Raw genomic sequence first — 23,473 nt, 5'->3', positions numbered from 1 at the left:
CGGTGGAACAATTGCCTGGCACTCCAGGACTTCTGGGGACTCACACACAATCCCCCTGAGGCTAACAAATGACACATCTGTTGTGTGACTGTCTGTCTGGCGCAGATCTCCCGCCCTCTGTCCACCTGACAGTGCGTGACGATCTCCCAGACCAGAAGTGGCACCACCCGGGTCCCTCCAAGAAGATCTAGCCCAACTGGCTAGTCTCTGGTCCACTGGTGCATCCACTGGGAAACTCATCCCCCAATCACTCCTCACTTCGGACTTCTGTGCCCTCCCAACTGGAGCGACACTGCCGGATACTAGAACCACTGGAACACTATTTACAGATACTCCAGGTTCTCTAGACACTAGGAGATCCCCCTCAAGGGGTCTAACAGGACAGCCTAGGTCCCCAACCTGGTGTTCCCTCGAGAAACCATCCAGGTTCTGAGACTGGGTTTCGGGCACCTGGGAACTCTCAGTCCCCCACTCACTCTTACTCCACTGAGACAAGACGTGAGCCCCTACACCCCTCTCGCTACACTGGGACCTAGCTGGGCTACTCTGAGCCTCTTCCACCACACTGGTCTGGAAGATACCTGACCCACTACTCTCGGGTTCACTCACCCATGACGTGTCAGAACCTCCGGCACCTTCCCAGCGGTCTGCTTCCTCTGCAAGCTTCCAAGGACTAACATAGTCACCTCTTGACAGGTGTTTGCGCAACTCTGGCACAAAACAATTGAACAGCTGTTCTCTGATAATCAGGTTGAGCAGACCCTCAAAATCAGGTTCCCCATGAACCTCTAGCCAATCAAGCAGGGCATCATGACAATCATCCACATAGTCCGCCCAATCCTGGTGAGGCAGTCTCCTACTGCCCCTGAACTTCAATCTGTACCTGTCCTCTCGGGAACAAGGTACCACTCTTTGGAAACGGGGCATGGCACTTCCCGCACCAAACTCTCTATTCCTGCCACCACTGGATCCAACCCTCCCTGGGGAATCCAGAAAACTAGGACTGCGGTCAGGGGATAACCTACCCTCTAGGGCTATCTTCTCCCTGGCCAAGGCCCTCTCAGCCTCTGCAATCCTCTCATTCACACCCAGCTGCGCCATCTCTCTGGCATACTCTAACCTGAGCTTCTCCATGGCCAGCTGGTGCTCCCTCTCTTCTCTCCTATCCAACCACTCATCTGGGGACAGGGAAAGGGATGGGGTGCTACATCTGACACTGGACCCAGCAAGGGACTCCCTAACTAGGGGGTACTCGCTCTCTGCTGGCGCCCATCCACTGTCAAACTCACTCTCCACATCAGACTCTTCAGGGCTCCCCTCAGACCCACCACCCTCATGGTGTGCGGCCCGGGCCCTCTCTCTCTCACTGTGCTCACGCTCCCAGTCACTCTTCTGCCACAGGATCATGTTATCCCTAAGCTTGGACTGGGTGTCTGACTCACTCACTGGGATGTCTCTCTCCTTACAAAACCGTACCAACTCATGCACACTGTACTTAAACAGGCCACAGAGGTTAAAAGGAGATTCCATCTTGACAGGATGCTCAAAGACACGTGCAACACAAGGGACCTAGCAATCTGAAGTAAGAGTACACAATTCCAAAATTTCAACACTCTCCTTATCAAAGAGAACTCACTCATGCGTCCAGGAAAACACACCATTTATCCACACACACCCTCCCCTCGGATCGGTAAGGCAGTTTCTACCACCCCTGACTTCTCAACCTGACCAAAAGCGACACAGGTACCAAACTCTGGAAGCAGGGCGGGGGACAAATGTACTGAACACAATTATCAAATGACACTCTTCAGGAGAAGAAACAATGGAATTTCACCAAAACAATAATCCCCAAAATGTGGTTATCTAAAATGCAGAGTTTTGTGGTGCAGCCAGCCGCTACTAAGGTACAAGGCAAACACAAATCCTTATCCCACCGCTTGCCGCCAATGTTGGAAATGGGATCCCCGGCTGGCCAGGGCTTTTGCCAAAGTCAGTCAGAGACCACCACCCCCAAGTCAGGGCAAGGGAGTTACACGCCAAGATAACCCCTGCTCACCCTCTAGGTAACGTGGCGCGAGCAGCAAGGCTAAACTTTGAGGCGATGTAAGATAAGTATTTGCGCACGCACCCCAGCAACAACACCCAAAGGCCCACCACAAAGGAAACTCCACACAAGGTTATATAAAAATAGCCTTTGTATTACACCAAAACACATTAGATAAAACACACACTTTACAATGTGCCAACAGGCACGGGCAGAATTTACAAGGGATATTGTACAGGACAGGGCCACTTGGACCACTGTCAAGGGTATCAGCACTTTTAGAACTTGTAGAAAGTAAAATCAGTGTAGCACACAATAGAAAAATAGAGCACACAACCAGTAATCACTGATAACAGGACCTCACTAGCACCACCTGTACTAGGGAGAAAACAACCACCTACATGTCACAATACCTGTAGGGGTGTAAGAACAGTACACATGATGCAATGCATAACATTCATTCAGAGGTGTATGAAGGGAAAACACATGATGCATCACAATACATTCAGAGGTGTAAAATCAATAACAATTGCGCCAAACTCATAAGTCACCACCTGTGACTGTCCCTGTGTCCCAATGTCAGGGCCTAAACGTCGCAGTTGCCCACAAAGTGCTGGGCAACTGGTGCAGGGAAAGTTTAGAACAACGTTAGAGCCTCTCTGGCTCAAGAACCACCACTGTGGCACTGAGGGGCCTCACTGGGCTCCTGGACAAGAACTGGTGCCCTGAGCCTCTCTGTGGCTCTTCACAAGAATGGGCAATGAGCCTCTCTGGGCTCACAAAGCAAGACTGCCGCCTACTGGGCAGTGGGGTCCCTCACGGGGGACCCGGAGCAAGGACAATTGCCCTGCAAGAGCCTCGCAGGCTCACGAACGAAATGGCCCCTCAGAGCCTCTCTGGGCTCGTAGCAAATGCAGGCTGACGCCTCTCTCAGGCTTGTCAAGCAAAGAATGCCCCCGGAGCCCTCTCTGGGCTCGCAAAATCACTGTGGTGCCTCTCGCACCTACGGGGCGACGTCGGAGCGGCCCTCTGCCAACCGGGGCCGCTCGGAAAACAAAGATATGCCACCTTGAAGCCCTCGTGGCTTCACCCTAGCAATGGGCGCGAGGGCGCGCTACCGAGGGGGGGGGGGGGGGCAGACACCGACAATGTGATCTCGGCGCCCCTCCCTTCTGCCTCACTCACCGGGTCTCTCGCGGCGGCTCTACTCCTTCTCCCGGGGCTCTCCTCTCCACTCGGGGAGCCTCGGGGACCCGGCCGGCAGCTTCTCTCTTCCCGGCTCGGCTTCGGAGGCGGGACTTCCGGTCGGCCTTTCCTGGGCCGCGCTGTGATTGGCCGGGCCTCCTCACCACTTCCGGGTCGCCGAGGGCAGGGCGGCGGCTCGCTTCTTAGGCAGGCAGGCGGGCTCCCAGGATCCGAGGAGTGGGCTCCCTCGTGAATCCGATAAATCACGGGCAAAACAAAGCGGCAATGAGCGGGGTGGCACCCGCGCCGCCAAATCGCCACACGGGGCAATCAGATGCCGGGTGGGCACCGGCTCTGCACACCCAGCGCTAGCAGCGCTAGAAACGAAGGGTAGGCGCTCCCAAGCGCCTACAGGACAAAACACAGCGCTCACAGCGCTATGGCCCAAATCAAGCGCTTTCAAGCGCTAGGCAGGGGATTTCAGCGCTCCCCAGCGCTGAAGGGCAGAGAGCAGCGCTCTCAGAGCTGCAGGCAAGGAGTCCTCAGTGCTCCCCAGCACTGGAGGACAGGACAAGGCTCCAGCAAGGGCTGGAGGCAGGCAGGGGGGGCAAGGCTGGGCCAGAGCCAGCACACTGGGTCTCCAGGCAGGGAGACACTCCAAGTGGCGGTCCTCCTGGCCCCAGCAGCAGCAACAGCCCCCTCTGGCAGGATCCAAAAGCAGAACATTTTCTAAGGGGACACAGCCCCTTCTTATACTGTAAAATCCCTTTGTCTAAGGGTGCAGGGTGGGGGAAAACCAGTTGCAGCTGGCTCTGGAGCACTCTTGATGGCCCAACCACCCATTTCTTTCACTGGGGAGGCTAGGGTCGTTAGACACACCACAGGGGGGCGGAGGCAGCATTGTGTGGGGAAAACCCAGCCCATCCAGGACACAGGTACACTCCTCCCACACATCACTCATGCTAATCTCCCACTCACCACCGGGCAGACCCATCCAGACTTCCTGGAGCCTGGCATGCCAGCCAGCTCCAGCCAATCACTCTCCAGCACCCTCACAGCACACGCACATCAATGTCCAGAAGTAGCACTTCCCTTCTAGACACATACATGCCGCATATACCATCTCGCAGCATTCACTCTCACGAGTTTACACATACTAAACTCGAGCCTGCACTCCCCACGCATCAGGAACTACCAGGGACACACACATTCCCCATGCATTCCTATGGGAGGGCAGGCCAGCCATACTACACGCACGCACTTTCACTCTGGGACCCAGGGAAAAGTGCACAGAGACCCAAAAATCACTGACACATGGTCAAAAATAACGCAAAAAGTTTAGGGGCGAACCTGCCCTGCGGGCCAAGTCCAACAACAGGAGATTATGCTGGGAAAAGACTCCAGTCTGTTGAACAAACTAACAGCAAGAATTTATAAGCAAGCACTGAATTACCCAACAACCTCATCTCCTGCCCAGTGTAGGCTTGAGCTCAGCCTCCTAGACCAGCAGGCCGTAGGGGCGGTGCATTTCTCAAACTGTGTAACAAACTGCGAACGACTAGAGCAGGCACCTTGGAGGCAATGCTGTGGCGGGAAATAACCAGCAACTGGGGCAAAAACATCGCCTACATCTACAAGATTCCCTACAGCTTTTAGAAGCAAAAGAATTTTGGGACACTAATCCATCTCAGCAGGTCCTCAAAATGTACATTAAGAAGAGCATGCATCTCTGGTCATTCAATTCGGACAGAGCACAAGTGGCAAAACGTATACACGCCTGGTCGATTATAACCGGGTTTAAGCCAGGTCCAAAGGCACCATATCTGTCTTGAAACTATGCAGCCTTCTGGAAAAAAAAGATTTATGTCCATCAAGTTTGGGGAGTGGCCTTTTCTTTACCATCTACCCAGTTGGCGTCACCTAAATGACAATACAATGTGCAGGGTTTGTGGGTCCAGCAAGGAATCACTTTAACAAGTAGTATGCCTCTGCCCAGCACTGCTCAAGAAATGTAGGGCTCACTTACGTGGAGAATGGCACAAACTCTGTGTCCGCTCTTGTTGACAAGCCATTATCGAGTCCTTGAACCTGGACAATTCGGTGCTTAATATTCGGTCCGCCAAGTTTGTTATAAGAGCAGCAAAAAGGTTCAGCCAGTCGGAGAACCAGCTCGTCGACACCTGTAATCCAGCACTGGCCCCTTCAAAACCAGCATTCCAATTAGATGATAACCGGTAAAGCCCATTGACCCCACAGTTAGCAGCTTTTGTCAGTCATTCCCAGCTGTTCACCCAGAGGCTTGCATTATCTTTCCTATTGTTTTGTCCTATTTATAAAAAGAGTTGCCAAACCCATGGGAACAATTAGTAGTATTCTCGTAAACAATCATTTGTCCTCCTTCATTGGTAATCAAACTGAAGCTCACCTGTTTACTATTGTTCCCAATTCAGAACCAACCAAGGGACTACGGTTTGCACTAATTCAAGACACCAGCAAATCCTGCTTAACATAAGTAGTATGGATTTAGAAATCAATGATATGTTAGTGGGTGTCTTCATTTTAAGTATTTATTGTTATACATCTCTCTTTTTAACCGAATGTGTGAATCAATTCACTGACGATTGCCATTGTAATGATTTTTACTAATCGAACAATAAATTATTAATTACTCTAATCACTATTTTACTATCCCATATTGTGCTTTTCTGTGTCTTCTCCATCTGTTTTAGTGACCAGAAAACATTTTCACATACAGAAATATACATATACAGAATTTTCAATGCTTGCGGAAGTGCACTCCAGTGAGGTTAAGTATCAACGGTAAAGCCAACTAAGGTGGGGGTCAGTTCACTGAAAAAATAAGGTTGCAAACTGTCCAATGCATTAGAAGCAAAACATGACAAACTAAATATTGTGTTGCATAAGGTTTAAAAAATAATCTTGAGACCCCGCTGTTCTCCCTCACATTTCACCTCTTATTCGCACAGTGACTCTGCTATTCACGATTCCGGTCAAAGATTACAAAAAGTGCACTCACAAGCTTTCTGCTGCCACATAAAGAGAAATATAATTATAGAGACCGTTGATTGCATTAAAAACAGTAAATTCTCAGAAACAAGAGCCTACAATAGTCAGAGCACCAAGGAATTAATCACTTACCTTCCGAGCAGCTAATATGTCTGGGCTATCTTCCATTCCAATTGAAAAGGTTTGCAGTGGGTAATGAATGCCAGATTCTTTCGAAAGTTTCATGAGAAGTGCAGACACTAAACTTGAATCCAAGCCGCCTGTCGAAGAGGTGAGAGAAGAAACTAATGTTCTGGATTGTTCTCTTTAAATTAACTTTTTCAGATCAATATTTCTAAAGAGCAACACAAAGCATTAAAAAAGTTTAAAGGAATTTCAAAAATATATATAAATGAAAAAACAACATGAGGTGATGTAATTCATCCGGTCAGGTTCAAGAAAGAGCACCGCAATCCATTTTCAAACCCACCTGCTATTTCTGCCTGGAGGATCACAAGACAACATAAACCACACAAGGTCAGACCAGCAAATGGCAAGTCACATCTTAGGAAGTGTATGCTTGTTATCTGTGGCACCGTAGTTGTGATTTAGCCGTAGCTTTCAGCGGGTACGTGGGTGTGGCTGGGACTTGCCTTTATGGTGAAAGTGAAACCTCAGCACAAAAGAGTCTATGAGCTCCTTACCACAAGTGTTTAACCATGAGAGCCTTTGCAAGTCACCACTCAGTATTGAATGATTGAGCTGTTAGGAATTACGTGCCTGTGCTATCTCGGTAGTGGTCCGGCTGGTAGCGCCCTACTGACTGCCTGCCCTGTGACGCATAATGGCTGATCTCCTCAACACAAAAGGATACATGGGCAGCAAGCGATTTGTTGACACTTGCTCCAGCACGTGATCTAAAAGCAGCAAGCTCTTCCAACTAAAAAGACATCTGGGATGTGTGAACTTTGTGCACAGTGAGGCCTAGCTGCTAGTGCTGTCCTACGGCACTAATCATGACACCACGCTTGCACGCAACTTCGTGCTAAAGGCATGAATGGTAAAGGGGAATGTGTGGCTAAAGTTGTGGCCCCCCTCCCCGGCCCTGAACTAGAAACTCCCTACATGCCCCCTCCCCCAGCCCCAAGGTCCAAATACCCTGACCCCCTCCCACCCGCATGCTGTCCATAACCCTTAGCTTACACTACTTGACACCCTCCCACCCCCACGCTGTCCCTAAAACTACTCCAACCCCTTCCACTGCCATTAAGCCTAAAACCAGAACCCCTATTTTTAAAAACAACCCAGATCTTCTCCCATCCCTGTAAACTACCCCGATTCTCCCCAGCCCTGTCAACTACCAGAAACCCAGAGCGCTAAAAACTACCCTGCCATCCTCATAGACCTAAAAACTGTCCTGACTACCCATTCCCCTCCCCCGGCCTAAAGTCTGAAACCCTGACCCTTAGCTAAACCTACACCACCCGCTCCCACCCTGACCCACTCCCCAGTGCTAAATACTACCCCGACCCCCAGCCCTGAAAACCACTCCTCCGCGGTCCCCAGCGCCGAAAACGACCCCCTCCCCAGCGCTGAAAACGAACCTGCCTCCGTCCCTTGAAAACAATCCTCGACCCCTACAGCCTTGTAACTACCCAACAAAACCATAGAACCTACCCCCCAAACCAAGCCAAACCGCCACTTACCTCACTGTGTCCTCGGCCAAGGTCCAAGCTCTTCCTTCTTCCGAGATCTGCCCAGCAGCTGCAGAAGCATGGTTAGTGCAAGCGTGGGTACGCTTGCGTCTTCAGAACACGCGTGGCTCTGTCCGCGTTGTTCCGACTGTTCCCCTGACACCACTAACCAGCTATATGCCTGCACCATGGCTGAGCAAAGGATGGGCTCTTTAATGTAAAATAATATCTGTGACTCGTGGGACACATCTAGTCAAGGGTCAGCCTTGCAAATCTTACAGGCCAAAGTAGACTAGATTTCTTCAAATGTCTAGAGAAACAGCAGCCCTTCTATGGTTGCTACAGTAGCACCACATAACGATTTTTACTGAACTGAGATCGAATGGGGATGACTGGCAGGAAAGCTTAATCTATGAGGTATTAGTAGGGGGAGATCAGAATATGCGCATTTTCTAAACCAAAGACGCATTCTTGCACATCAGATGTCCACACCAATGGTATTTTGTTTTTGAGGGGCGTGGCTTGGCCAAGCTGCAGGATGGCTGCCTGTTAGAGCAGCTCCGCCGGCCGACCTAAAATTCCGCTTAAACATCCGTTCATTGGCATGCTGGACCGACCCTAACGCGGCGAAAACACAGCAGAAGTCACCCTGATGTGCCTTTGGGGGCAGATCGGACACCCAACTGACCGCTGCTAGCCTGGTTGCGCGGCCCTCCGTCGCCGACTGAGGCCTGGAGTGCAGCGGTGGAGCCGGGACCTGAAGTTTGGTGCCGCCCGGAGGCGGGCAGGATTCATCGCGGACTGGAACTTGGGGAGTAGCCGCAGGGGACAGAGGAGAGATCCGGAGCAGGGGCTGGGCCCAAGACGTGGCAGTAATCTCCGCGTTGAAGAGGCGGCCCCCATGACGCTGCAAAGATCGGAGGCGGGTTCCACGACTCGGAGCCAGTGGCGGCTGATGGCGTGTGCGGGCTCCAGAGCCGGTCCGAATATAGCAGCAGCTCGATCATGCTGCCGGGTGGCCGTGTATGAGTGGGACTCCTTTGAGCTGCCGAGAGGCTTTGCCTTTGTGACTGGCCAGACGGTAAGGGGATGTGCGGCTGCTGTTCCCCCTGGCGCCATTCAAAAATAGACTGTGCGCGGTGTGATGAGCCGCCATTTTATAGTCCGCTGGTTGTGGCCTGAGGTGCTGCATTTGGAGGGATTGGCTGCGAGTTGTGGCGGTCGCAAGAGGCTTGATCACGAAGAAGCCTGTTAAATCACCTGCTGTGCATAGATCGGTGGCCCGGGCTGTGGGAACGCCGGCGGGCCCTCAGGTGCTCTGGCCACTCTGTGTTGGTGTGCCTGACGGGGCGAATTGCGCCTTGCCCGTGCAGGCCTTGCCGTACTTGGATCGCGGCTGGCATAGGTCCCTCAGATTACCTTGCCAGGACACGAGATCTGGAGTCCATGTGGGGACTGGACCGGCCGCATTCCTGTCTATCGCTGCTGTGGCCCTGGGGAACAAAGTGCTTAAGTGGAATGCCTACATAAGAACTACTGCATTCCAGGTGAAACCTGGGTGGGGTCTGTGCTGGCTTTGATGTTTTGATGGCCCTGCTGGTTGCCCAGTGGTGCTGGAGCGGGGTGGCCCATTGAGATTATACCAAAGCCCATAATCTGTCGCACCGTGATTGGTCTACACAAGTCCATGAACCTGGGGACAACCGCACAGACCCGGGCGCAGGGGTGGCATTGATGCGAAGGAACCGGGCGAGGATATTTGGGAACGCCCACGTCGCGACGGCCTGCTTGGGGCAAGGTGAGGTGAATCGAGCCGCTTATCGCAAAACCTGAATTGCGTTTGGTGTGCGGCCCCCTGGTGCAAACATGGGCAAACCAGAAACGCGACAAAAGTGGCGATACAGATGGTGGCCAACAGGAGTAGCCAACTGGCTCCACGGAGTCGCCGCCACCTGAAGACCATATCCGCTCCATGTTTAAAGACTTAAAAACCAGCCTGCAGAGTCTAGACACCAAAATGGACACTCTTGTGGAGAGGATGGACCGCATCACTCAGCGCATGGACAAACAAGAGCGTAGAGTCAGTGTGCTCGAGACGAGGGTCACTGAAACGGAAGAAGGACAGACAGATTTGGACAAAAAACTGCGTGGCATGGATGGTGTGCTCCAACTTATCAAACAAAAGAATGAGGATTTGGAAGAGAGATCACGCAGGAACAACATACGCATTACGGGGATTGCGGAGACAACGGACATGCAAAATATGGAAAAATACATAGAGGAAATGATGAAGGAACTCTTCGGGCATGAACTATCGCCTATGTTCCTGATAGAATGCGCCCACAGGTCGCTGGGTCCACGGCCTAAGCCGGGCGCCCCGGCGCGTCCGATACTGGCGAGAGTGCTGAACTACAGAGATCGGGATGTTATATTGAGACTCGCCAGAGAAAAGGGTGATATACAGTATAAAGGTAACAACATAGCCCTATAATCGGATTTTACTATACAAATCCAAAATGCCTGCAGAGAGTTCCTACCTGCCAAAAAAACCTTTCAACAGATTGGAACCCGCTACGCGCTGATATACCCTGCTAAGCTTAGAATACAGGGTCATGGTAAACCTTTTTACTTTACTGACACCAAGGCTGCCCTCGCATAAGCGAAACAAATGGCAAAGGAACACAAACAACGTGATGGGTTGCCGGACTCTCAGCTGGAGAAATCTCTTAGTGACATTGAGTGACACACTGCTGCTCGGCGCATCGTGCAAACAGATAAGTGTAAATGTTAGTTACCTGTGGTGTAAGAGGGGTGGTAGATGTGGTCCTGGGGCGCCCGTGGTGTCCAACTCAGTTCTTTTTGTATATTTACATGATCCCTTGACTGGGTGTTGGGTTTGCCGGGCGCGCAGAACTGCTTGCATGGGCCGTATGTGGGCCCTGGGCCGCATGCCTATTGTTCGGCCACCCTGCCATAAGTGCAGGGGAGTATAGCTGACTGACTCATGTTCCCTGCAGGGAAGACTCCCGATTGTTCACAACCCTGGCCAGAATGGTATTGGGGTGTTGTGGTGGGGAGGGTATGTGCACAACCTAATTGGGGGGTTTGTGTGGGAGGGGGGGAAGATGGTTCTGTTTTTTCAAGTTCAAACTGTCACACATTATAATGCCGTATTTGCATCCGGAAATCCTATGGACTGGGCTGTGGTCATGCATGATATACCTCATTATAGCCGAGTAGGCCTAATGTGAATGATATGGAAAGAAACGCTGTAAGAATGGCACCGCAAAAATGCCTCTCCTGGAATCCGAGGGGTCTTAATGACCGAAGGAAGGTGAGGTTAATACAGTCCTATCTGGCACGGAAGGAGATAGATGTTTGCCTCCTACAGGAAACTCATCTGCGAGAAGGTGCGACAGATACCCTAAGGAATGCACGATGGGGTTGTTGCGGCTGGCTATTCCTCCTACTCCAGAGGTGTTGCTGTCCTTATCCGTAAAGGGATCCCATGGAAAACGCATACTACCATATTGGATCGGGAGGGCCGGTTCATCCTATTGCATGGTACACTCTATGGTACTCCCACAGTTATTGTAAACGTGTATTGCCCAAACTCCGATAGCCCAGAATTTTTTTATGGTCTGTGTCAAAAGATACAGACGTTTATGCCGGTATCGCTTCTTTGGGGTGGAGATTTCAATGTCGTATTGTCTTCAGTGCTCGACAGGGTGGGAACCTCCCGTGAACACCATCCTAGGGCCACTCAGACGTGGAGGGACATTCTGCAAGATCTGCACTTAGTAGATACATGGAGGGCATTGCATCCCAAGGACAGAGTAGGCACATGTATCACACACCATAGACACACTCCTGGTCACGTCTGGATTACTGGCTACTATCAAAGGACACTCATACACAAGTTATTGGCGCTGAGCACCTTCCACGCACTTTTTCGGATCATGCACCTGCTTTGATACAAATATGCATCCCAGAACAATATATACAGCCATTCACATGGAGATTTCCGTCAGGAGCGTTGCTGGATCAGGTCTTCAAAGAGAGCCTCAGAGACAGGATCGTAGATTATTTCACATTAAATGAGGGCACAGTGAACTCCCCTGGCAGACTATGGGAGGCTTTCGAGGTCGTTATTAGGGGTAACTGTATAGCCTTAAAGACGGGAGTATTGAGAGATATACGAGCCACGCTAGGAAGGCTGGAGGTTGAAATTGGTGCACTAGAGAGAGAGTTTCAGACTCGCCCTGCTGCAGCTACAGTGGCACTGATCAGAACTAAATTGACAGAATTCCAGGGCGAAGCGGAGAGGGAAACGGCGTATTTACATAAATATGCACAGGCTAGGAGATATGGTGAGGGTGACAGGGCTGGAAAGACACTAGCGGGGCTGCTACGTACACCGAAAGGCACGGACTACATTACTGTATTGCAAACAGTGGAGGGGGAAACAGGTCGCACACCGCGACATATATTGTCCACGATGGCTGCATATTACAAACAACTATACTCGACTTCTGTAAGCCCATCGGAGGATGAGATAGTGGAGTACTTAGACACGATTGCGCTAGCATGGTTCAATGATGGTGCTCGTGAGTATATGAATCTGCCAATAACGGTCGATGACATACAACAAGTGATCAGTAGTATGCCGGCGGGAAAGGCCCCGGGGGCATATGGCCTGACAGCCGCATTTTATAAGGAATATGCTGATCTTTTGGCGACCAGGTTATGGCAGGTATACGTGGAAGCAATTGACACGGGTGTGCTACCTCCTACTTTAAAAGAGGCCATGATTATTGCATTACTGAAACCAGATAAGGACCCCACTTCCCCGGACTCCTATAGGCCTCTTTCGCTTATAAACCTAGATGCGAAAATGTACGCCAAATTGTTGGCAAATAGACTGCAGCCCATGCTACCACAGATAGCGCTACTAGACAGGCCGGTTTTATACCGGGCAGAGCTACATCGCACAATCTGCGGACGCTATTCGGGGTTTTACACTACCTAGCGCCACAAGTGCAGGCAGTGGCAACCCTCTTGGATGCCACTAAGGCATTTGGTTCTTTGGAACGGAACTTCTTGTTTGTTTTATTGACTCGGATGGGCCTGAGTCTCCCTTTTATACAACAGATCTGAGTTTTACATAATCAACCACGAGCCAGAGTGAGAATTAACGGGCAGGTGTCGGACTCTTTTTCCATAACACGTGGTACGAGACAGGGGTGCCCGCTGTCACCATTATTGTTTGCTATTGCCACCGAGCCTCTGGTGGCGAGACTACATCAGCATCACACACACAGAAGTATTGGTTTTACCTCTAGGGGCCTTCTGATCTCTATGTATGCAGAAGATATGTCTGTTTACATGGTAGATCCTGTAGACAACTTCAATCCACTCATGCTTGAAATCATTAGATATGGGGGTCTCACGGGCATCCAAATAAATTGGGCTAAGTCCACTATTCTTGCACTCACAGACGAGACGGTGCCCTGTGACACAGACTATGCGATACAGTGGGTTACATCCGGGACTCGATATCTCGGCATCATTATCAGCAGATCCATACACGAATTGTGGCTGGACAATTATGGAAGGGTGATGGACTGGATTGAGTCCAAGGTACAGTGTTGGAAGTGCCTCCCCCTGCCGCTGTTGGGACGCATAGCACTTATTAAAATGATTCTTCTTCCCAAACTCTTATATCTCTTCGTCAATATACCAATGCAACTCACGATGCCCTTTTTTCGATGATTGCGAGCGGCAGTTCTTGAGTTGGTATGGGCGGGTCGACAACCTCGGGTGTCCTGGAACCTACTGATGCTCCCATTTGAACAAGGTGGGGTGGGGGCCCCGGATTTTGAATTATATGCCTACAGTGCGCAAGCGCAGTTTCTTCACTTCTGGCACCACCCGACACTGTTTCAGCCACATGTCGCAATAGAGATTGATAGGTCTGCGCCGACTCCATTGCATGTGGTGGTTTACGGGTGTTACAAACGTCCACAGGGTGAGATTGAAACTGTGGCGGTGACCAGATGGGCCTGGAGGGGTATAGCGAGGAGAGCGGGTGTAACAGAATTCTATGCCCCTTCCATGCCGCTGGATGGCAATCCATTGCTGACGCCTCTGACTGACAAGGCCACCGCTCTGAAAGCTAAGACACGTGGGTTGGTGAATGGGAGTGACCTGTTTCCTGAGACCTCGTTCCTGACACTACAACATATGTGCCGGGGAGAAACACCCTCACTGTCGGACGCATTGCTTTACTATCAAATTAGGTCAGCGTGTAAAGCCCGATACCCGGAATATCCCCGGGAGCCACCACCCCCTCCCTGCTTTGGAGAATGTTTTGCCTAACTCCTCCTCTAAAAAACTTATAACGCGCATATATAGTATAACTCAAAAAACTTCTCCTATAGCGTCCCACACTTCTAAGGGTGGTTGGGAGGCCGATATGGAAACGCCTATAACTGTTCACCAATGGTCTTTCTGCTGTGTGCAGCTAGAACACTTATCTACAAATTACCGGCTCCGCTTGATCTATTTTAACTATCTACATAGGGTGTATCGCACATCAGTGCAGCTCAAACGTATGAATCTCAGGGCGGACTCAAATTGCTGGCGCTGCAGATGTGCGGATGCAACATTCCTCCAGCCAATTTCTGGCTCGAAGTAATCAGACACATAGGCGAAGGTTATATGATTTAACCACTACTGCCTTAACAACGACTTCCTTAAGCACGAAGGCTAAACCACGAACATTCCTTAACCACTACATTTCTAACTACGAGTTCCTGAAGCACGACCATTTTTCATTTTTTTCATATCCGTTTACACCATTTTTTTATTGAAAATACGCTCGCTCAAGCTGTGCCCATCAGCGAGCACAATCAAGTAGAGAGTGTTAAGGCTGTGCTTATCTTCGTAAGCACTTAACAAGTGACTAACATAAATTCTTCAAGCAGCCTTGAAATCATTTTTTGCGTGCTTCACGATGTGCAGTGCCAGCCTAGCTTTTCAGATCTGTAAGTTTGTTTTTCATATTTTTAATTCATCATTAGCAACGGCCGCATTGCAATGACAACATCGAGATTGCTTAATTTCCGTAGCTGTGACATCAATCATTGAACCAGGTGTCAAAGTACTGCGTTATTTAAAAGCAATGCAAAAGTAAAATGCCCCCCTGATTTCCTCCTGTTATTTTAGTCTTAGGATACAAACGTTATTAATCTGATCCCTTTCTTTGCAAGCACTTCTAATGTACCAAGGCATGCTGTATTCTTTACCGAATATAAAGTCATATTAGTTAACATTCAGCCTCCCTGCTGAGCAACTGCCAGACTCATTCAACGCTCCGAAACAAAACAAAGATGAAAATGTAATTTAAGGGAGCGATTGGGTTTTGGTGCAGCCCCAGCCATGTTAAGTATGAATGTCTAGCTGTGTTTGTAAATACAATACTGCCATCTATTGACCGATTAAGATTTTTTTTTCGTTGTTTTAAAAAGTCGTAGTTTAGGTAAGTCGTGGGGATGTCGTCGTTGTTTAGGTTTAGTTGTTCAGGTCAGTCGTTTTTAAAACGTCGTTATTAAGGCTGTTTCCCATGGGGGAAATCGTGGACATATTGATTCCACCCACCCCACTAGTGGAGCTGTTGGGCTATGTTCAGGAGATACCGGTGGACAGGGCCGGTCCTAGAACTTCTGGGGCCCCGGGCGAAAGGGAAGATGTGAGGCCCCTCTAATTTGCATGTAAAATCCAGTCGCGGCTAGCACGATTCACGGGTGGGAGGTCTCACAGGGGTTATTTAAAAAATAAAATAAACTTACCTTCCCAGGTCTCGCGTCATCTCTGCTCCTGACCTGCTCTCTTTCTTTCCTGCCTCTTGCAGGAAAAGGAAGCAGGCAGCCTTCCTCCCCAAAGGCAGCATTGTGATTGGTTGGGACGCCGACCAGCCAGGCGCCTATGGGGAGGCCGTTTTCTCCATGTAGGGTGCATTGGTGCCTACATGGACAAAGGCCAGAGTGTGCATGACTGGTTAGGTCGGTCCCGGAGGGCCGACCAAACAGTCAGGGCCCTTAGCAGGGGGCAAGGCACTCCTCCCCTGCCATAAAGCAAACACGCCTGCCCCCAACCAAACACTTCTGCTTTCTCGCAGTGTGAGTAGCAGAAACATAAAATGGTCGTTTTTGGATTTTATATTTCTGCTTCTCGCTCTGCGAGAAAGCAGTGGGGTGACGCTCCTCCACCCTAGTGGAGGAGCCGCCCTTAGTAACATCACAAGAAGTGGCATAACAGAAAGTTATACCGCAGGACTATTGATCTTATTTGGCATCTCTGAAGAGACCTAACATGGATAGCAGTAACATTGACAAAAAAATAAATATACAAATTAAATAAGTCCATATATTTTAAAACTGTATTAAATGGATTAAATGTGTCACATTGGATGGAAAAGCTAGGTGCAGGTCTCACAAAGATGTATAGTATTTACTCCTCGTTAACTGATTGTTTCCAGATGAGTGCATGATACAATTTCCAGTTCTGCCTCATGAAGGGGGGCAATCCTGTGAGGTAATGAGGGGCGGTATCATTCAAAATATAAAATGACACAAGAGAAAACCTCACTCACCATGGATATAATTGCACATTTCAAAAGGCTCCCTTATCTTTATGTGCCATTATTGTGCTACCTTAGGATGACATTAATACCTCGTAATTTGTTTTAACATTAATCCTCTCTCTCACCAGTATCCCACACGCACATGCTAAGAGACGTAGGAAATCTTTTTTGTGTGTAGGCTCTTTATTTGCCAGAATTATGTTAAGTGTAAAACACAACGCATATAGTAAAAAACATAAGGCCCAAGGGAGAGAACGACATTTGGACATAGCAGAACAGGATCATGGCTGCAAGGTGTAGGAGAGCAGGCCAGCCATCTTGCAAGCAAGGCAAATTATGACTCCCCACTACCCTCTGGTCACTGACTGAGCAGTAAAATACAGCCATAATTTGGGTGCATTGGACACATAAGCCCACAAGACCATGGGTGGGGCGGGGGAGAGGCAGGGTGGGGGGTAGTGGAGTCTGACATATGACGGACAGGAGTTGGGTAAGTACTTAAATAAATAAAACAATGTACCTTACGCGCGCTGCATTGCCAACTATGCAAGAAATTGAGTCATGACATCAACGTGTGAAGTCCACGGCTCCAGTTCGTTGTAATTCCTATCCTCTTACAGCATTTTCTCCCTGTGAAGGGGGAGGCTGTGCTAATATATCATTTCAGAGATCTGTGTTTTTTTCGACAGGAAATTATCTTATCCCTTAACTAACTTTTTTCAGTAAAGAAACTGTGATTGTTAAGGGTTTCCAATAAAAAAGTTTGCTTTCTTTGTAACCCTCATCAAACAGTTTTTTTTTTTATATAGCACCCTCAAAATCAGTTTTGTTAATGTTTTATAATATATTTTTCCTTATTCTGAATTGGATTCCATGTAAGATGCTGAGGAAAATATGTTGTAATTGTCATCATGAACCAAGTACTCTTGAAAAGACATACACTGAGCTAGAGGCTTCGTACTCGGATAATATGTGTTAATTTAACCCCTTAGATTGTTTAAACCTCCTTCAAGGTATGCTATGGAGGAAAGGTCATTTTGCAGGCTCCAGCGTTTTCTTTCTCAGGTGCAAGACTCAGGGTCATCATTTGAACAATTTGAAGTCTTGAACGGGTCAAAGTTAAAGCAAATGCAGTGTTTAATTACACAGGGGGATAATTATGATGTTGCTGTAAAATATACCTTCTAACACAAATTCAAGCAGCTGTTTGTATCAAAAGCTTCAGAAACTGTATGGAAAATTGTATCTTTCTGTAGTTTGTATATAGGTCTCACAACGTGACATTGTTACCATGTGACTGAGATATTCGCACCCCGGATGCACTAATAGTATGTATGAGTTTCAGCGACTAAGATTTAATGGTATTTTGCAGAGTTCCGCTCCGGATGGCAATAGAACACTAGGAGGTGAGATATGATGTTCTTGTTCTGGTGTTTGGAGGTAACTCTCAAGGTTGATGCTACACTGGGAATAGTGCTTTGTCTAACAAAACGTTATCAATGTACAAGGAAGAGGTTGTTACACGTACAATGCATACACATCTGTTTGCCATGTGTGAAAACTGAACCATCAAGTACATTTCCATTGCTAGATGAGGGCATACCTACCTGTGCTTAAAATGTGTGACGCCCCTGCATACTCCCACCTTCCCCCACCCACCATTGCCTGGCAGGGGAGCGGTCTGGGGCAAGACGCTTCTTTGCGGCACCAATGGGGGGCTGAGGGGATAATTACACAACACTTAGAGCAACACCTGGCCACAATTAAGGCAGATTGCCACACTTAACACCTTCGCCCCGCACACCATAGCCAGAAGTGTGATGGCCTGGGAGGCAGGAATGAAGCTGAGGCCCTTTAACAACCGGCCCACATGTCACACCTTTCAGCACTGCTTGCCTTCGCAACCCGACCCTGTCCCCAATTACAGGTCAAAGCTGCAAATGCAGATGGGCCTCGCACTACATGTGGGCTGCACAGCCCTGGGGAAAAGAGCTCCCCTCCCTGGGGGTTAACAGCCATTAACCAGTGCTGCGAGGCACAGGGGAGGGGGGCCTCTTCTCCTATTCTTACACATGCTTGCGAAGCCCAGAGGAGAGGCAGCCCTTCCCTGGGCCACGCAGTGCTCACCACAGGTGCGAGGCTGGTGGGGAAACACTTTTGCGAGGCCCCCTCTTGATGGGCTGAGCTCGGGGCCCTGGGCAGCCGCCCATGCTGCCCATGCCTAGCGCCGGCCCTGCCGGTGGGCTCTCGCAAGTTGGTGGCTATGCTGCTACTCTTGGCTAAGCGGCACGTGGCAGTGCATTGGAAGAAGGAGAGGCCACCTACTATTGCTGGCTGGCTAAAGACTGTTACATACTGCAAAGATCAGCTAACTCGATACTGGGAACTACAGCCCTGTCGCTCTAGGTCAGTAGACATCTGGGAACCGTATGCATTGTGGTTGGCGACGGGAGGTGCAGATGTGGCTGTTGATGTAGATGGCTGATGGGTGCGCTATGGAGTGTTGGCCGCAGAGGAACGGCCTGATTGGGCATATTTGCTGCTCATTGAGACATCTGATCTCTGTGCCCTGTTCACTGTTAATAATGTCCGGGTAGATACGCAAAGATGCAATGTATATCGGCAGATATGTGTAGTTAAGGGGTTGAGGGGAACTGCCAATCGGACAACAGCAAATTGAAATTTCTCTATATATCCATTCAATTTATTTTTGTTGTTCCACAATCATAATTTGTATGTCGCTTTAGGTTTTGTGTAATCTACGCTGCCGCACCCCCGGGATGTCGGCGTATTGGCTGTGTCTCATATTGCAATATAATAATTTTTTTGACGCTGCCGGCCCCCGGGTTGTAGGCATATTGCAGCTGTGTAACCTTGTGACCTAAATAAACATTGTTGAAAAAAAAATGGTATTTTGTTTTTTGGGTTTTTTGAAGCATGGCAAAGCGGAAAGCAAATAACAGTCTGTCACATTAACAGAGTCTCAAAAGCTATCAGCAAGTTATCTAAGACCATGAATAAAATTAAAAGTCAGTTGAAAGAAGTCAAATTTTAAAAGTGGCTCGAAAAGAATATCAGTAATTGAGGATCAAAAATGTAGCGCAAATAATACTCACAACCTACAGTTCATTGATCAGTTTCAAAGATTTTTTATGTACCTTTTTATGTCCTATTCAACACTTTCATAATTTTACTCAAATTGTCCTCAACCTAAGTCATGTGACCATCAGATAAAGGGTGAACCTCAAGAACTGGTTCCCTGCAGTAACAAATTTCAAGCAGGAACTGAATGCAACTCAGTGGGTACACTAGATGGAGTGAAGGTCTTTGTTATTAAAGGGTGTTAGTGGAACTTGCTGACAGAGGAGACGGTGAAGGCTAAAGCGTTGGTATTGCAATGGAGAGGTGAGTTGTTTCATCTAATGTCATTATAATCATTAAATCAGTATTATATGCAATTTACTCATAGATGTCTAAATATGCTTAGACTTGCAGAAGCTACAGTCAAGACAGGCTTCTTGCAAATTGTCAGGGAAAGGAAAGTCGTATAAAAGTGGTTTCAACATTTTTACAAGATAAGGTGGTGAATTTTGTATTCGAATTTGGAACCCTTTGTGCCTAATATTCAAATCAGGTGTGTAAGAGAGGAGAGTAATCAAACTCTGTGAGAGGATCTGCAATGTCCAAATATGTGGTTCTTTTGCAGGAGGGCAAAGCTACCATACTACACAGAACATTAGCCAGCACAAAATCCACCAACTAGAATGCCACATATGTTTCCCCTACCTTGAGTTTTACAGCACCTACACATGAGCCTATTCCCTTTTGTATGGAACTTTTTTTTGTTAACTTCCCCTGGCTGGACACATTTACAGTACTTCTACAAAAGCGGCGGTTCACACTATTTAAGCCCCATTCACTGGCAAGATAAGATCTCTTCCCACGGAAAAGGCAGACAGCTTATAACAATTTGCTAGAATGCTTGCTTTTTATTACTCAGTTGTGCAAAGCACATGCTTTAGCCTTAGAACATTTGTGGAATTCCCTATTCATGCTTCAGTTTTTTTCTTTGCACTTTCAATCAATCAATCATAACATTTGCATAGCGCGCTACTCACCCGGAAGGGTCTCAAGGCGCTTGGGGGGAGGGGGCCGCTACTGCTCGAACAGCCAGGTCTTGAGTTGTCTCCTGAAGGCGAGGTGGTCCTGGGTCAGCCGGAGGTGGATGGGGAGGGAGTTCCATGTCTTGGCCGCCAGGTAGGAGAAGGATCTGCCTCCGGCGGTGGCTCTTCGGATGCGTGGTACGGCGGCGAGGGCGAGGCTAGCGGACCATAGCTGGCGGGTGGGCGTGTGGAAGGTCAGGCGGTCGTTGAGGTACTTGGGGCCCAGGTTGTGGAGAGACTTGTGTGCGTGGGTGAGGAGAGGTGGGATTTTATATGATCAGCTGAATAAGCACTACCCCCCAGTGCAGAGTGAACACGTGCAGATCCTAACAGTGGATATTTGTTAACATTGTGTGTCAATAATACTATAAGACATTTGTAATTGTCAGTAGTTTAAAGCCCATGTATTGTTAATTGTTGAGCGCAATACCAATAATATAGAACGTATGGATAATTGTAAAATCTACATATGATAATATGCCATATATATGCACGGACCACCATGATACAATGGGTTATTGGTGTCGAGAGACACAATTTCTATCAAAAACTACTAAAATGGCCGACAACATTATGATCAATATAATAACATAAAACACTGAATACTCTTCAGACATCGCGAAAATGTTTATAATAATGTGCACCAGCGATAGCGTTTGCACATCAGCGTGATTCCTTTATAAAAATCGCAGTGTGCGTTTTAAAAAACATTACGAAGAGGTCAGTAGTGTCTCCGATTGTTTTGTCCATCGTCGAATGTGTACGTCTCTATGGCTCGGCAATAAACTACCATCATGGCCGCCAAAACCGTAACAACTGAGCCTCAGGTGCTTTCAATTACATTTGAAACGCCGGGCGAGTGCATGTATATAAACTCTCTGTTTAGTTGCATGCTCGTACACCACACGGAAGGGTTAAGACGACTGGACGCTAGAGAGGAGGTAAGAGGGACCGTCACTATGCTAAGTAGGTCGAGGCTCTGATTGAGCTCGGTAGACTGAGGGGCTACATCACGAGGATGCGGTGGGCAGGGGCGCGAGCCCCTAGCCGCCGGTATAGCGCCAGTGGTAAGGAAATCCAGGCTACAATAGGTTACCGCTTCTATAGCTGTTAAGACCGAGGGGCTTGGCGAAGATGAGGTGGAGAAGAGGGGCGGAAGTTTACAGCCATCCATCTAGAACTAAAAGAATAGCAATACCCGAAATAAAATGCTATTGTACCACCTAAATAGTGCCAGAACAACAGTTCAGTGTGATAATTATACATACTTTTCTGTTTACTTGGAGCACAGATGATTCTGGACATGAGTCATGTCTAAAATTTCTAACAACAAAATGTAGAGTCTTTCTAGTACAATACGCAGAGACTTTTTAGCATATATGCATCCACACTATCAATGAAACAAGTGTGGGTGTTAGGAGTTTACTCCAGTTATAATCGTCTATATAGTGAATAATCTATATAAATATTCTAGACAGTAAATACCATATATGTTATTTATCTAGGCTGTTGGTGAGAGCATCCCAAATATAAAAAGAGGTGCATACGCCAAGCAAATCGATCCACGAAGTGCCGAGTCCTGAGTCACTCGAGTATCAATTTAAAGAGATACAAGGATCTAAAACGTGAACTGGATAAGCTGTTTGTACTAGCCGACTTGCTGATGCAATGATAAGTAGGTGAACTAGTTATTACCCGCATTAATTTCTCGCAATACTGCGGTCAGGTGCTATAAGCATGTACTTAAGTTTTAAACAAAACTTGTATTTCCTATGTACAGATTCCCTGATGCAACGCGAGGGATAAAATTATTACCAACTACAATATTCCAGTACCCTGATGTGGCAATGTATAAAAGGACCACTTTTAAATGTAAGATAATTTAGGACACCGTCTATAGTGATGTGGCACAACTCCCCGATAGTTTAATATCTAACAAATTGTTATGTATCTATTTTTAGATTAAGAAGATCCTTTAGAAAGTCCTGAAGAAGGTGTTCTAAAGAATACATCACCGAAACGCGTTGACAAACTTTTATTGAATATGCATTATTAATTGGCCTTTTTTTTGTACACTTGAAAATTATGTTTTTTTAAGAACTGAATGTATTGTCCAAAATGTGTTGTTGTATATAAAAGGATTTTTACGATTCTATGTAACTATGATTATGACATTAGGATTTTAATGTGTTTAGCAAATTTTATGATTGTATTTTCTTTGCCTTGATAATATCAAAATAAAAATTATATTTTGATACATACATTTGTTAGTGTTGGTTGAACTAGACTATCTGGGGTAATTGTGGTTGTGTTGAAGCCTAAATGAACGTTTTAGTCAATTGTAAAGTTATAACACCCAGAAAGGAAGTCTCCTTTTTTTGATTGATTCATTTCCCGGTCCTTTCTGGGTTTTATAGGGAAATCTCTCCCCTTTTTTCAGTTGCGTGGGTGAGGAGCCTGAACGTGATCCTCTTGTTGACGGGGAGCCAGTGCAGGTTCCTCAGGTGGCCGGAGATGTGGCTGCGTCGAGGGATGTCCAGGATGAGTCGGGCGGAGGCGTTCTGGATGCATTGTAGTCTTTTCTGTAGCTTGGCTGTTGTTCCGGAGTAGAGGGTGTTTCCGTAGTCCAGCCGGCTGGTGACGAGGGCCTGGGTGACCGTCTTCCTGGTTTCAATCGGGATCCATCGGAAGATCTTGCGGAGCATGCGGAGGGTGTGAAAGCATGAGGAGGAGACGG

General features: G+C 48.1%; 1 protein-coding gene across 2 annotated transcripts in view; it reads right to left on the bottom strand.

Moving 5' to 3' along the window:
- ASNS (asparagine synthetase (glutamine-hydrolyzing)) overlaps positions 1-23,473 on the bottom strand; it is a 552,217-nt gene that overhangs the window by 213,753 nt on the left and 314,991 nt on the right. For both annotated transcript variants that reach the window (XM_078663713.1, XM_078663714.1), the window contains exon 6: positions 6,389-6,516. In XM_078663713.1, the coding sequence (XP_078519839.1) occupies positions 6,389-6,516 (128 nt within the window). The remainder of the gene's footprint in view (positions 1-6,388; positions 6,517-23,473) is intronic.

Source organism: Lissotriton helveticus, chromosome 10 (assembly GCF_964261635.1).
Source record: "Lissotriton helveticus chromosome 10, aLisHel1.1, whole genome shotgun sequence".
Lineage (NCBI taxonomy): Eukaryota > Metazoa > Chordata > Amphibia > Caudata > Salamandridae > Lissotriton > Lissotriton helveticus.
The sequence above is the reverse complement of the archived record's forward strand: the minus strand, read 5'-3'. Positions and strand labels throughout refer to the sequence as shown.